The sequence below is a fragment of the Tetrahymena thermophila genome (assembly GCF_000189635.1).
Source record: "Tetrahymena thermophila SB210 genomic scaffold scf_8254365, whole genome shotgun sequence".
In the NCBI taxonomy this organism is placed as follows: domain Eukaryota; phylum Ciliophora; class Oligohymenophorea; order Hymenostomatida; family Tetrahymenidae; genus Tetrahymena; species Tetrahymena thermophila.
This window is the reverse complement of record NW_002476149.1, coordinates 69,523-83,706: the sequence shown is the minus strand read 5'-3', so window position 1 is coordinate 83,706 and position 14,184 is coordinate 69,523. Positions and strand designations below refer to the sequence as shown.

General features: G+C 23.5%; 4 protein-coding genes across 4 annotated transcripts; all 4 read left to right on the top strand. All coding sequences in view use genetic code 6, as the record gives it.

Annotated features, from left to right (window-relative positions):
* Positions 1-617: 617 nt before the first annotated feature.
* Positions 618-7,275, top strand: TTHERM_00684580 (transmembrane protein, putative; the record flags this gene model as incomplete). The annotated part of the gene is made up of 19 exons (XM_001025159.2): positions 618-1,059; positions 1,132-1,347; positions 1,461-1,855; positions 2,027-2,417; positions 2,473-2,636; positions 2,691-2,895; positions 2,959-3,161; positions 3,218-3,505; positions 3,564-3,788; positions 3,844-4,059; positions 4,120-4,494; positions 4,550-4,595; positions 4,654-4,841; positions 4,901-5,062; positions 5,118-5,330; positions 5,396-5,692; positions 5,748-6,119; positions 6,171-6,447; positions 6,512-7,275. 19 exons carry the CDS (start codon positions 618-620, stop codon positions 7,273-7,275), a joined length of 5,439 nt encoding a protein of 1,812 aa, XP_001025159.2.
* Positions 7,276-7,916: 641 nt separating this feature from the next.
* On the top strand, positions 7,917-8,996 carry TTHERM_00684570 (hypothetical protein; the record flags this gene model as incomplete). Its single annotated transcript, XM_001025158.3, has 1 exon — positions 7,917-8,996. One exon carries the CDS (start codon positions 7,917-7,919, stop codon positions 8,994-8,996), a length of 1,080 nt encoding a protein of 359 aa, XP_001025158.1.
* An 873-nt stretch (positions 8,997-9,869) lies between these two features.
* On the top strand, positions 9,870-11,528 carry TTHERM_000684569 (kinase domain protein; the record flags this gene model as incomplete). Its single annotated transcript, XM_012800311.1, has 10 exons — positions 9,870-9,943; positions 10,025-10,114; positions 10,264-10,353; positions 10,414-10,503; positions 10,602-10,691; positions 10,811-10,900; positions 10,991-11,080; positions 11,143-11,232; positions 11,285-11,374; positions 11,438-11,528. 10 exons carry the CDS (start codon positions 9,870-9,872, stop codon positions 11,526-11,528), a joined length of 885 nt encoding a protein of 294 aa, XP_012655765.1.
* Positions 11,529-12,027: 499 nt separating this feature from the next.
* Positions 12,028-13,461, top strand: TTHERM_00684560 (origin recognition complex subunit 2; the record flags this gene model as incomplete). Its single annotated transcript, XM_001025157.3, has 1 exon — positions 12,028-13,461. One exon carries the CDS (start codon positions 12,028-12,030, stop codon positions 13,459-13,461), a length of 1,434 nt encoding a protein of 477 aa, XP_001025157.2.
* Between the last annotated feature and the right edge of the window lie 723 nt (positions 13,462-14,184).

Here is a 14,184-nt window from a genome sequence, read left to right as displayed (position 1 = left end):
TAGATACTAATTGTTTTTTCTTTTTACGGTTCATAATTATTGAATTACTATTTAAAATCAAGTAAATTATATTCCTTTTAATCATTTATGATTTAGTGGAAGATAAACTACTTCAGAAATTAAAAGAAATTTATTAATTTTCATGTTTAGGCAATAAATATAACATAACACATTTTTCGTAAAAAATCAACACAATTACTTCCATATGCTAAAAATAATAGCAGATTCCAAGCCTTATCAATCTAAATCCAGTATAACATTTATGTTTAAATTTTTTCATATCTTATTCAAAAGTAATAAATTTTAAAGCAACCTAAAATGAATTAGAAAGAATTTGAGTTATTTAAGAGAGAGAGCAATTTTTACAATTCAATTGATCAACAGCTTTTTATTTGGTTGGGGGTTTTTACAGTATAAATAAGTATTAAATAAATCTAATGGACCTCTTTTTTTTTATAGAACTTTATGTATTTCTTTTTTATGGAAAAAATAATCACATAAGTAGATATTTTATGTCAATAAAGATTCTTTTTAAACATAAACCTTATTTTCTTAATTGAATATAATTTAATTTAATAAATTAATTACTTTTAATTGAGAATCTGAGAAAAAACAGAATGTCTAAAAAAAGTTATAAAGCATTAGCAATACTCTTTTTGATTTTCTGTCTCACTTCAGCAGCATCACCTGAAGTGGTGGAACTTCATAAAGAAAAAATATTTGAATTTAAAAAAGCTAATGGTCCTTTAGTTTATGAAATATAAGCCAATTTAGTTAAGAACTAGGCCGATTATTTGATGATAGAAGTAGAAAGTTTGACTCTAAGATAAGACACTTAAATTTACATTTCACTCTAAGGTAAAACTCCTTTAAGCAAGAAAGACAGTGATGTAGTTTGCTCTCGTTATGAGTATGATGTTTGTCTTATTCCTGCAAGTTAAATTAAGTAATTCAACCCAAGTTCAGATGATGTTAAGGTCATTTTTACTGTTAGCTGCTAAAATGATTGCAGTTTTGAGCTTTATACTTCTTATGAAAACTCTCTTCCTCTCCCTATAAGTAAATTATCATTAGCAAACTTGAATAGTTGACTTAATAGGATTTATTTTGATATTCATTTTTAAAATATAGATGATGAGAAGATTTTGGTTGTTAAGGAATCAAATGATTTGGAACTTTAAATTTAAATAGAAAATACTACTGAAAAGCCAATTAATACATTCATATTAACTGCAGAGTTATTAAATCCAATAGAAATAGAACACTATTTTACTATGAGTGTTATATCTGAAGATGATGCAAAAGTTATTTACGAAGCCGGATAGCTTGGTTATGGTCCTATAAAAGGTATATAGTCAAATTAATTTAAATAAGATGATAAATTTCATAAATTAATTATATTTTAATTCAATTAATAATTAAAAAGGCCAGTAAGTTTAATTTTTTAATTTTATAAATAGGTGTTTTCGAAATAAGAGGAGATAAAATATGTAAAGGAAAATGCTCACTTCATTTATTAATAGATGCAAAAAAGGGTAGTTTAATCAAAATAAATACATACGGTTATGACAAAGTAAGAGAAGTTGATCCATTTAAAATCTACTATGATTAGGTAGAAGCTAATTCTGAATTAGTGATGAAACTAGACTTAAATTACTTTAAAGAAATAGAACATATTAATTTAAATTAAAAGACTATTAATTTCTAATTAGTTCCTAAGTCTGGAACTTGTTCTCTGAGTGTACACCCCTCTTAAATATAACCCTAAGATTAAAGTAGCTACATGTTTAAATCTGAAGAAGAGAATGCGCAAGCTATAAGAATTCATTATGATTAGCATAAGAGAGAAGATCATGTAATATTTATAATAATTGCTTTATATTTTAGATAAAAAATAAATTTAATGTCATAAATAAATATTATTTCGATTTGAATAAAAGCAAAAAAAATTTTTTTGAGAAAATTTGAATAAATTTATAAAAACTTATTTTGTTTTCCTTAATAATAAATTTGTTTTTTAAAAAAGGTTTATTGGATTAATATCAAAACTAAGAAAAGCAGATGTGTTTTTAGTATCAAAGCTGATTTTGTTGATAATTTAAATCAATAGATCACTATCAACCATCCTATTACAGGTAAGGCTAGTAAAGCAACTCCTGAAGAGTACAAATTGACTCTATTAGGTAACCATTCTTAAACAGTGAAGGTTGTTCTCCATGGTGATAATCCCTATGCTGAATTATATATTAAGCTCTGTCCAAGTGCAGATAACTGCATAGTCACTTAGGGAGATATATAAAAGAAAAAAGGATTTTTCTAGATCAGTAATCCATCTTCATCTCAAAGTTAAATTGTTAAATTCAACCATGTGCCATAGAATTGTCCTGAGTACAAAGACTATAAGGAAGTTCACGACAGTAAATTTATTTTAATTTTCTAGTAAATTTTAAAATTATTTTCTAAATTAAAAAGGTTTCCCTTCTTGCACTTACTTAATTGTGGTTTATTCTCCTTAAAAAGATTTTGAATATACAATTGAAGCTATCTCTTCTAGCAAATACATTAGACACATAGCTATTAGAGAAAACGAAAGTATTTTTGATAGTGTTGCTGAGCAAGAAGATAACATTTACAGAGTAATTTCAAATTATTTAATAAAAAAATATAAATCTTACAACTTTATAAAATAGTTTTAAGTCGTTGATATTATAGATGAAGTTAAATTTGTTGCTAAAACATTGTTCGGAAAGATTACAGTTTCTGCATTTTTCTCAGCTGATGGAACAAATGTTAGTTTAGATAATAATTCATATCCAATTTAAGTTAGTTAATGGAATGAAATGTCATTTTAAAATCCTAAGATTGGATTTTATTACATTACAGTTTTTGGAAACAGTAATTTAATACATAATAATTTAATTTTTATTAAGTTTTATTTTTCTTGTACTTATATAATAGCTGATTCTTAATATACTATCACTCCAGTTGTAAATCGTCCAGAAAAGAGAGGTGAAATAAATATCTTGAAGTTAAAACAAGACATTCCATAATAGGTGATGGAGTCAACAGGCAGTAAGCTATCATATTTTGAAATTTCTATCACTAACTTTGAAGACAAGTACCCTGAAGTTTGGGTGAAATTAGATTAGAACACTAATGAAGTAGCTATAATTTATTTCATTTAGAAAAATTCTTATTTGAATATTTTTATTTTTAGTATTAAGTGTATATGACAAAGGATAGAGATTTGTTTATCACAGGCAAATATGAAAATTTTGAATGGTAGTTCACTTAGCATTCTAAAACAGACTTACACTTGGATTCTGATGCTATCAGTTCTATTTAAAAGAAGAAACTTTATATAATTGTTGTTCCAGTACACAAAGAGCTCTCTTAATTCTATGTGATAAAGTACCACTTCAGTTTTGCTTATTCAATCTTAGAGTATTCCAAGCCAGCTAAAGGTCATATATCTTCTTAGAGCACAGTGCTTTACAAAATTCCAGTATATTTTTTTGATATCTTAGAATATTAATAATAATTAAACAATATTAAAAAAAAAGATATTGTAGCCTAAAAACCTGTAAATAACTAAGACCGTAGTTAATAGTAGATAAAACAATATTAAAATCTAACTTGATTTCAATGAAATTTTTAGTGGATAGGCCAGCTATTTCAAAGAGTATAGTAACGACATTGCCTCTATTCCTGAAGAAACAATTTAAAAAGGTTGCTAAAACTAAGGCTCAAATATGTGTTACTTGTACATCAATCTTTTATCAAACTAAGTAAATTAATTTTATTCGATTATGAAGATTAAAATTGATTCAAATTACTAAATAGGAATGTGATTACTAGATCTAAGTTGATGAACAAGTTGAAGGTACACCTATTATGGCATATGATGGATACTCAAATCTTTTATTGGTACCAGATAGAATATCAAAACCTATTCAAGTTAACTATATTATAAATAAACCTGAAACTGTAGTTATAACTACTTAAAATGCAAAAGGCTTAATAATATGTGCAACAATTATAAACTCACAAAGCTAATTTGTAAAATTTATTTTTTAAAGTTAAAATTTTTTATCTAAAAGTATCTATTTTAATTAAAAGGACATGATAGATTATCCATAATAAAGTGCTTGCTAATACAAGTCTGATGGTAAGTAATTTTATGATCACAATTACATAAAAGTTCCTAAGAAAGATATTGAAGAGTTCTGTAAATTCTCAGATCCTCGCTACGTATGTGGTCTTGATATTTCTATTTTTACAAGCAATGACTCAGATATTTAAGATAAATTTAGACTGAGCATAAATTCTGGTATTGTTGAACTTCAAAAAGGAAAACCTGTAGTTGGTCATGCAGGATAATAGAGCATGGAATACTTTAAGTATATTAGTAATTCAGAAGATCCTATTAAGATACATGTGTTGCCTTTAGATTCATCAGAAATAGATGTTTTTGTAGTTTTTGGTGAAGAAAATGTAAAAAAAATTCATATTTTTTCATATTATAATTAAATTTATTTATTTAAAATAGAGACCTTTACCTTTCAAGGATTACGGATGGTCCTTACAACTACAAAGTAAAAATATAATTAAACCTTTTAAATATATAAATAACATTATTTTTGAATAAATAAGATTATGACGATAATATTTTAGAAATCAGCTAGCCTTTAGAAATTTAAAACGGTTCTCTATAAGGAGTTTATATTATTGGTGTTTACTCTAAATTTGCTTATAGTAGATTCTAAATTACTGTTACATAAGAAATTTTACATGTCCAGGAACTATTCTAAAACAGCATTTATAACTATAAGCTTTCAGCAGTAATTTGAATAATATTTTTATTTGAAAAAATATTTAAATTTTTTCTTTATTAAATTAGAATAGCGGCTTGTACTTTGAATATACTCCACATCCTGCAGAGACAGAGTTTACAATAAAAATTATTCCCTAATATGGTAAACCTAAAATAGCTGTGAAAAAAATGAATCTTGGCATAATTCAAAACGGATCTTTACCTGATATTATTGGTGGAAATTATGCAGTAAATTTTATTTTATTTACAGTTTATTTTTTTCAATATAAAAAAAATATCAAAGTTATCAAATAAATATGATGCAGAAAGTGAATAACTCAATGTAAAAATATTGGATTGTGATGATTGCATGTATTACATACAAGTCTACTCATTCAATTAGAATAGTAAATTTGCTTTATAAATATCAGCTACAGAGTCTTAGCTGATGCTATATAACTAAATATATTCTTATAAATTTGAGAGTTAGCGCAAGACCTAGAAGCTGTAGTATCATGTAAAAAATTTAAAATAATAAATAAATTAATATAATTTATTTATTTTTAATTTTAATTATTTTAGAGCCAGGAACAAGGATTCCTAATTCTCAATACGGAATATGGAGAAGCTTAAGCAACAGTTACCTTAAACGGGAAAGATGTCCTGTACAAATTATTATACTTTGTAGAAATACCATATACTATTGGTTAGGATTTATAGGTATCAATTTCATGCTCTGAATGCTCTTTCTCAGTTTAAGCAGTAAAGTTTGATGATTTAGTGACCTACAAATTTGGATAGCTAAAGTATTTAGCACTTGAACCCAATCAAGAATTTAAGATACAATTTTTCTTCAATCCCTAATAGCCTGAAGAATTGGTAATTATTGTTAATGAAATAATTTTTAATTGAATTTATTAAAACATTAAATTAGCTTAAACTCAATATACTTGTTGAAAATGTTGTGAGTGATGAGCATACTCTCTTATTGTATAAGCCAGAAGTTGTAATACACTATATTGAAAAGAGATATGATAACTACTAAGCTGTTTCTTATAGCATGCATAAATTCCATGAAAGCTATTCACTTTCATTTAAAGCCAAGTAAGGATAATACTAGATAATGTTAAAGTGGCCAGTTAATCCGAAGTATAAAGATCTTTAGGATAAACTATTTTTGAAAGTTTTTATGACCTAAAATGACTCAATTTTCTTACAGCCTAATGCACATTACTCAGCTCATCTATTAGGCGACTCTAAAACAGAAATTGTTCAAAAGAAAACAGTTTCAACTGAATTATAAGAGGTAAAATTTTTAAACTATTAAATTCTGATTAATATTAATTATTTTAAATAGCATGAAACTGGAATGGAAATAGTCTTCCATGTTTGTTATGGAAAATTAGATTCTTTGGGTCTTATACGTTATACGGACAATAAGCAGCATATTACTCGTTCAATCTTGCTTACAGAAGCTCCAAAAAATGTTTATATTTATGAATCTTTTGAAAAAGAAAAAGAGATTTTCTTTGAATTAAAGACTGGAAAATAAGAAACCTTCTTTAATGTTCACTCATAAAAGATATAGAAGGGTTAGATATCACTCTATTAATAAATAAAACTTCCTTCAGAATGTAAATAAAATATTATTCATTTTATTTTAATAAATTTCAATTATTCAATAATAAATTAATAAAGCAATATCTTTCGATGTCAAAGATGATAAAGTTAACTTATTCTTTGAAGGTGTTAGTATTAAGACGGAATATTAATTAGAAAATGTTAAACCAAAAATTAAGTATGAAGTTTACCTTTTCAAAAAAGTTTAAGATGTATAGAATCAGTTATGTCCTCAAATTGATTTGCTTGAGCTTGATGATGGTGTTGAGGAAAAGCCCAATGAAGTGAAAAAAGAATCTGGATTATTCATTACTTCATATATCAGCGAATAATTTAATGAAAATTAAACTGTGTCATTTGATAAAAAGAAAATACTTGAAGATAGAGATTTCAATAATTTCTATTTTACTGTCTAGGCTAGTGTAGAATATAACCATCAATAAGCTAAATTGATGTATAATATTGAGAAAGTATATTCAGTAGATTCACCAATTTATTAAGAACAAAGCGATGCATTTAATTATATATTATACGCTATTATTGTAGGTTCTGCAATAACAATTGTAATATTAGTCATTTTGGTAAGAAGAAAAATGAAATACGGTCTTTTACCTGAAACAAATGAAGTTTAACTTGAGTAAGTTGTTTAATAGGAAGTCAGTCATATGAAAGCTCCTAATCACGTTATATCAGCTAACTAAAGTATACATGTTGATTAAAATCTTGGAGTACCAGATTAAGAAAATATGAAACCCTCTTCAATAACATCAATCAATCCCTCTTCAGCAGTATCAATTAATAATACACAAAGAGGTTCTGCTAGAAAAATAGTAAATGTTTGAAGCAAACATATGATTATTTATCAACCATATTATTCAAATAAAGATATTTACTTACTTTTTGTTAATCAATTACATTTTGCATGAAAAATTGTATTTCATTAATTTTATTTCGACTGATTCAATTAATTTAATTTAAAATGAATTTATTTTATTCAAAAAATCTTTACATCCATTTTATCCTCATAATAAAATATTAAATTAATAAAAAAATTAGGTAAAATTAACCAAATTAATTAAATAAATTACACTAAAAATCAACTTTATTGAGTCAAAAATTCATATGATATATATAAAATTATTGAAGTATTAATTGATGAATTATCTACAGATGCATATTTTTAATTAGAAGCTTATTGTGTCATATTTATCACAAATACAAAAATTTTTTTCTTTTTAAAATATACATATATTGTAATAATAATAATAATAACTTGAAGAGTTATAATTTGTGTTTTTTATAATAATTTAAAAATTGAAAAAAATTTTCTTTGGTATTTTTGTTAATTTTCACTAATTTAAAAATTAATTCAATTATAAAAAACTTGTTTTTATATATTTTCTTTATCAAAAATTGTTGGTTGCCTCAAAAGAATTTAAATATAATATTTTAAAAGATTTTTTACCATTAAATTAAATAAAACATGTTCTAACCAAATAGCATCAGAGCTTTAAGGGAGCTAAAATTGGATAAGGAGTTAGAAAAGAATACTATGATGTAGTAGCAGTAGAATAATTCCTTAATAAAGAATAAAAAATCAAGGAGTGTTTCTAATTCGGAATTTAAAGATTCTAAAAGTAATTGTGATAGTAGCGACTTTAGCGAAGATGACGAGATCTAATAAAATCAAGTTAGACCTTAAACAACAGATGGATCCTAAAATAGAGGACTTATGTAGAATAACTCAGAATATTTCTAAATGATGAAATAGCTTTTAGAAAAAAATCCTTATCATCCTATGAATTTCATATTTGATCACAAAGATATGATTTAGGACTTAAATCAGTTTATTTAGGAAACGAGACAATGGAGAGAATAATAGTAAAAGGAGTTAGAAGAATAGCTTAAGATGAATAAATAAAGAGCTGCCACAAGTGTAGAGGAAAATGAAGAGCTTTAAAAAAAAATAAAAGAACAAAAGGAATTTGAAGAGTATCTTGAATAAGTGTAATAGATTTAAGAGCAATACAACTAAGATTTTAGCAACTATTAAAAATATATGAAAAAAACAGATGAAAAAGAAAATAAATCTAGCACTAATAGTTCTTAAGTCAATGATTAGGATAGTAAGCTATTCAAGCAAATAGAAGATTCTAAAAAGAAGATTTCTTAAATTGGAAATATTGAAGAGTACTTATAAAAAGCCTAAATTGAAGTAGAATATAATAAAATTAAGTCTGAAACAGATAAAAACAAATAGATAAATGATTATGAAAACGATTTGAATTCAGACGCTAAAAAATATGGTATTAACGAAGATATTATGGTAGGAATAAGTGAGTGGGAAAAGTAGGTCGATGAATTATTACTTAATTTAAACGAAAAACCAAATGACATCACTCTTACAAGCAAACAAAGAATTTAAAGTGCTAGATAAAACCTCAAGAAAGATTATGTTCCTACTAACAATGATCAACTAGATAAAGACTTAGAAGAGCTTGATAAGGAGTTTTAAGAACTCGAAGAAATGTTAGAGGATGTTTCAACTTCTAACATTAAATGAATAGCGCCTAAAATCAATTTATTTTTATTGTATTATTCATGTTAAATATTCAAAAAAAATAATGTAATATAATATATAACTATTATTAGACTAACCTATTTTTAATGTTAAACATTCAAAAAGAAAATAAAGTAACATAATAAAAAACTATTATCAGACATTTTAAAAATTCATGTAAGTACTTTTAAAAAATTTTAGATTAAAAATAATCAAATTTAATTATGTAATTGAGCATCTATAGCTAAAAGTATTATTTATTGAATAGTATTTTATATAATTTCATGTATAACTATTTATTTCATAAGAATTATACAAATGGACTACAATTAATATTTAATTATTCGAGGTATTATGCGAAAATTTATGATGAATACAAATTAATCAAATTATTTGATCAATATGATAATAATTTTGTAAGTCTATATGTTCTTTTGCACTAATTTTTAGTTATAAATTGTGGTAATAAAAATTTTATGTGATTTTTAGTTTTTAAATTTAACTCACTTAACTCGTTTAATTGCAATTATCTATTTGATTTATTTAGCTTACTTTAAATTTTCAATTCCTACTACTTTTTAAATTATAAATAATTAAAATTCTCCTTTTACCAACAGATATATAAAAAAAAAGAATCACAAAAACTCTATCTATTTAGAAACTTTAAAATTAATAGCCATATCACATTCACAAATAAGTCAAGAAACCAATAAGCGAACCACATATATTCAAGTAATTGCTGAAAAGTTTAAATTATTTAAATAGGAATTTAAGTATTCTACATTCAAATTAGAATACATATTAAAGAAACAAAGAATCAAAAAAGATCTTTGAAAGCAATCCAATAATTTTATTTTATTTTTATTTTATTACAGAATGCTCATTTCATCTCTTCCTTAATTCAGAAAGTAGTCATTTAAAGATATAACCTAAATGCTTATTGATCTAAGGTAATTTTCTACTACTTTTTTGCTATTTTATGTATCTTCTACTTTAATTTAATGAATTATTTTGCTTTTATATTCACATAGATTCAATTTGCTTGGTAATGAAGGAGCCAAATAGCTAGGAGAAGAACTAAAAAATTGCAGAAATCTTACAGAGGTGTCTATCCTTTTACAGTAAATATTTACTATTTAGCATCAAAATAAATTCAAAGCTTATTATAGATAATAAGAAATAAATGTGATAAAAACAACTTTTAATCAATATTTTTAAAAATATAATTCCGTTTTTTTATGATAAAATTTAAACATTTTTATATTTATAGAAACAATTAAATTAGCGAAGAAGGAGCAATATAACTTGCAAGTGGTTTAAAATATCTCAATTAAGTAGAAAATTTGTAATTATTTTTAAGGTAATTTTTAATACAAAAAAATGTAGATTTAGCATTTTAAAATTTTTAAATAATATTTAGATGGAACTAAATAGGTGAAAAAGGAACTAAGTAAATTGTAGAAAGTCTTAAGCTTTGTAAAAATCTAAAGTACTTGAAAATAGATTTTGGGTATTTTATTATTATTAATATCTTTACGTTAGATAATTAGAAAAACTTTATATTTTAGACTTAATTTCACCTGAGTTAATCTAATTTTTTTTAAAAAGTTGTTCAAGAATTGGTAAAGTAGGCGCAAAAGAACTAGCCCAAATTTTCAAATAAACCCACAATGTTACTGATTTATGCATTGATTTATGGTAAATAACTAATATATTAAATTAAACATTTTGATAAAGAAACTTAAAAAAATATTTATGCAAATATAAAACATATTTAAAGAACTAATAAAATATTAATTTTTTTCTAATTTAAATAGGGGTAATTAGTTAGGACCAGAAGGTTTGAAATTTATTACTGAAGGACTGGGACACTGCTAAAATATAACAAATCTCTCTGTATTTTTAAAGTAAAGAAATTATTATTTGATTTGCGCGATTGCTTAAATTAAATCTTATTAAAACACGGCTAAATTAATTAATATTTTCTTTTATAAAAGAGAAAATTCTATTGGTGCTACAGGAGTCTAGAACTTAGACAAGGTTCTACTAGAATGTAAAAATTTAAGCAAAGTACATCTTGACTTATAGTAAGAAAATATTTACATTCTTAATTTTACTTTTTCTATTCTAAAATAAATAATTAATAAAGCTAAAATGATATACAAAATGATGGGGCAATATAACTTGGAAAGATCTTAGAAAGATGTTAAAAATTTAATAATCTCGATATTAGTTTACAGTAATTAATTGATTTGATTTATTATCTTCTAATATTTTTCTATTTTTTAAAGGAAAAATTCAATCAATATTGATGGAACTTAAGCTCTTTCAAAAAGCTTAAAAAAATGTAGTAGGATAAATATAATATCGCTTGATCTGTCGTAATTTTATTTTTTATTATCAATAAAGCTCTTAATTTAAAAAATGTTTTATAACTAATGAAGCGAAAATGATGTTTTTGAGGATCAATTAACTACCACATACAATAATCTAAAGAAAATGAGTAGACTTGTTAGCTTTTAAATAAAATTGTGAGCTGATTTTATTAATAAGCATAATTGCTAAATATAAGAAAGTCTAACATTATTGTATAAATTAACATATAATAATAAATAAGTAAATAATTAATAACTAAAATTAGAAGAATAATAACTAAATTATTTGATTAGCTAAACATAAAAACAAACAAAAAAACCATCATTCTACAAAACACTTAACATTTATATATACTAATTAACTAATTGATAGTTCAAAACATTATGAAATTCAATATTTAATCTATTTCATTTAAAATAATTTAATTCTAACTGTAAATAAAATTAAACTTAATATTTATTTTAAAATTATATAAACTGTAAAATTTTAAAACCTTATAAAAATTTTTAAAAATTTTAATTTAATAAATAATTTTTGCGCCTTATTTTAGATATTAATTTTAATTTTTGTATCTTTTAATTTACTTTATTTTTTAGCACTATTTTCGTAAAGACACATATTTTTTAGGATAAAAGAGTTTATAAATACATTAAACTTCATGCAAAATAATTAACAGGAAAGATTGGAATTCTAGGAAAAATATGGTATTTAAAAGGACTATATTTCTTTATCCAAAGAAGATAAAAAGAAATAAGCTGCAGATGAAGTCATTGAGTTTAACAATAAAAACTTGATTTCTTATTTAGAAGATAAATATTAAGTAGAAGACACTGAAAAAGTAAAAGAAGACAAAGCTAAAGCAATTGTGAAATCATGTTTTATGATACAATCAGGATTTAATGTTTGCTTACATGGTTATGGCTCTAAGAGACAAATTATTTAAGAAATATCAGATTAATTTATTAATTACCCTAAATTAATCATTTAAGGATATTCAGCAGCTACTTAAATATAGCAAATTCTATAAAAACTAAAGTACATTGTGGTAAAGATTACTGGGTAAAACTCTGGTTAAAAGAGAATTGAAGGAATATTAGAGTATCTAAAATAATAAGAGGAAAATATGGGAAAAATTTCCTCTTAAGTACCTTTTATTTTAATTCTATTTCATAATATAGATTCTAAATAATTTATTGAGTAAGATTCTGTCAAAATTTTATCTGCTGTACTAAATTTACCATATATAAAAGCTGTTTGTAGTATTGATCATGTGAAGTATCCAATTATTCTGACTTCTAAAGTTTTAGAGTCATTTAATTTTAGTTTCATAGAAGTCCATACTCATTAATGCTATCTACATGAATTCAAAGTTTCCTAAAATACATTTAACTTAAAAAAAGAAAAAGAAGGAGAATCTCTTAAATATATTTTTAGAAGTCTGACAAAAGTTTAAAAAGAAATAATATAGTTTGTTGCAAAATATATTTAAGATAAATTAGATTAAAATCCAGGAACAGCTATTTAAATAAATGGATTAACTGAAGATGGATAGATTATTGGTTTAACTTTAAAAGAGTTATTAGAAATGCTAATTGATGAAATGATTTTGAACAGTGAGTAGCAGTTAAAAGAAAATTTACTTGAAATACTTGATCACAAAGTTATAATTTCAATAGAAAACTAGTAAAAAACTTACTATACAATGAATTTCAGCAGACAAATTTTAGAAAAAATTGTCAACAACAAGTTGGAGGATGGAGAAGAAGATTAGGAGCAGGAAGAAGAGGAAGAAAACAATTCAGTAAAAGATATGGAAGAAGAGAATTAAATAATATCTAACAGCTAAAACAGTTCTCAAAGTGAAGATGAAGATGTTAAAGGTAAAAAAAAATATAGATAAACAAGAAGAGAAGGTAAAAAGAAAAAAAATAGTAGTGAGAGCTTATCAGATTCAGAAAATGAAAAACATAAGTTTAATAAGAAAACTTCTGGAATTTTGAAAACTAAAAATAAGTAATAAAAGAATAAAAAAAGTAGCTTTACTTCATAAAGTAGTGAAGAAGATGGTGATGATGATAGCTATTAAAATTGATAAAAAAAGCTAGAATAAAATAATTATAAAAATAATTTTTAAAAGCAATAATATTTTGCAATATTAAAAGAGGTAGATAAATAAATAAATATATATATAGAAAGAAAATATTTTTTAAAATGAATGAACTTAAAATATAATGCTTATTAATAAATATAGAAATATAAATTAAACGAATGTTTGAGCCTAATTAAGTTGTTAGTTGATTATTAATGTGATCAAAAAAGAATTTAAGAATAAATAGAAATAGTATTACTGTTTTTATGTTTGTTTGTTTGCTTGATTTATTATTATTATGTTTATTTATTGATAAATGGATGATCCTATGGATCTTGAAATTATTAGTATGATTTGTTTTTTTAAACTTTTCAAACAGTATTTATTATATATAATAATTATTTTGTTTACTTTTTAATCTAATCATTCATAACTAAATAAATTAACTGAATGAATTATTTTAGTAATGGAAAAACTTATTGAAAAAAAATATTTTTTTATATATTTTGATAAAAAATTGAGTCTAAGTAATTTATTGTTATTGGAATTAGTCTGTTTTTTGTTTGTTTGTTTGTTTTTATTTGATTGATTGGTTGTTTTTTATTGAATATTCATAGCTTTTATTTGTTATAGTATTTATAAATTATAATATTTTTTACTTTTTTTACTCGTAACTATTTATTTAATATTTAATTTAGTTAATTAATTACTTTTGCTTTGCTACTT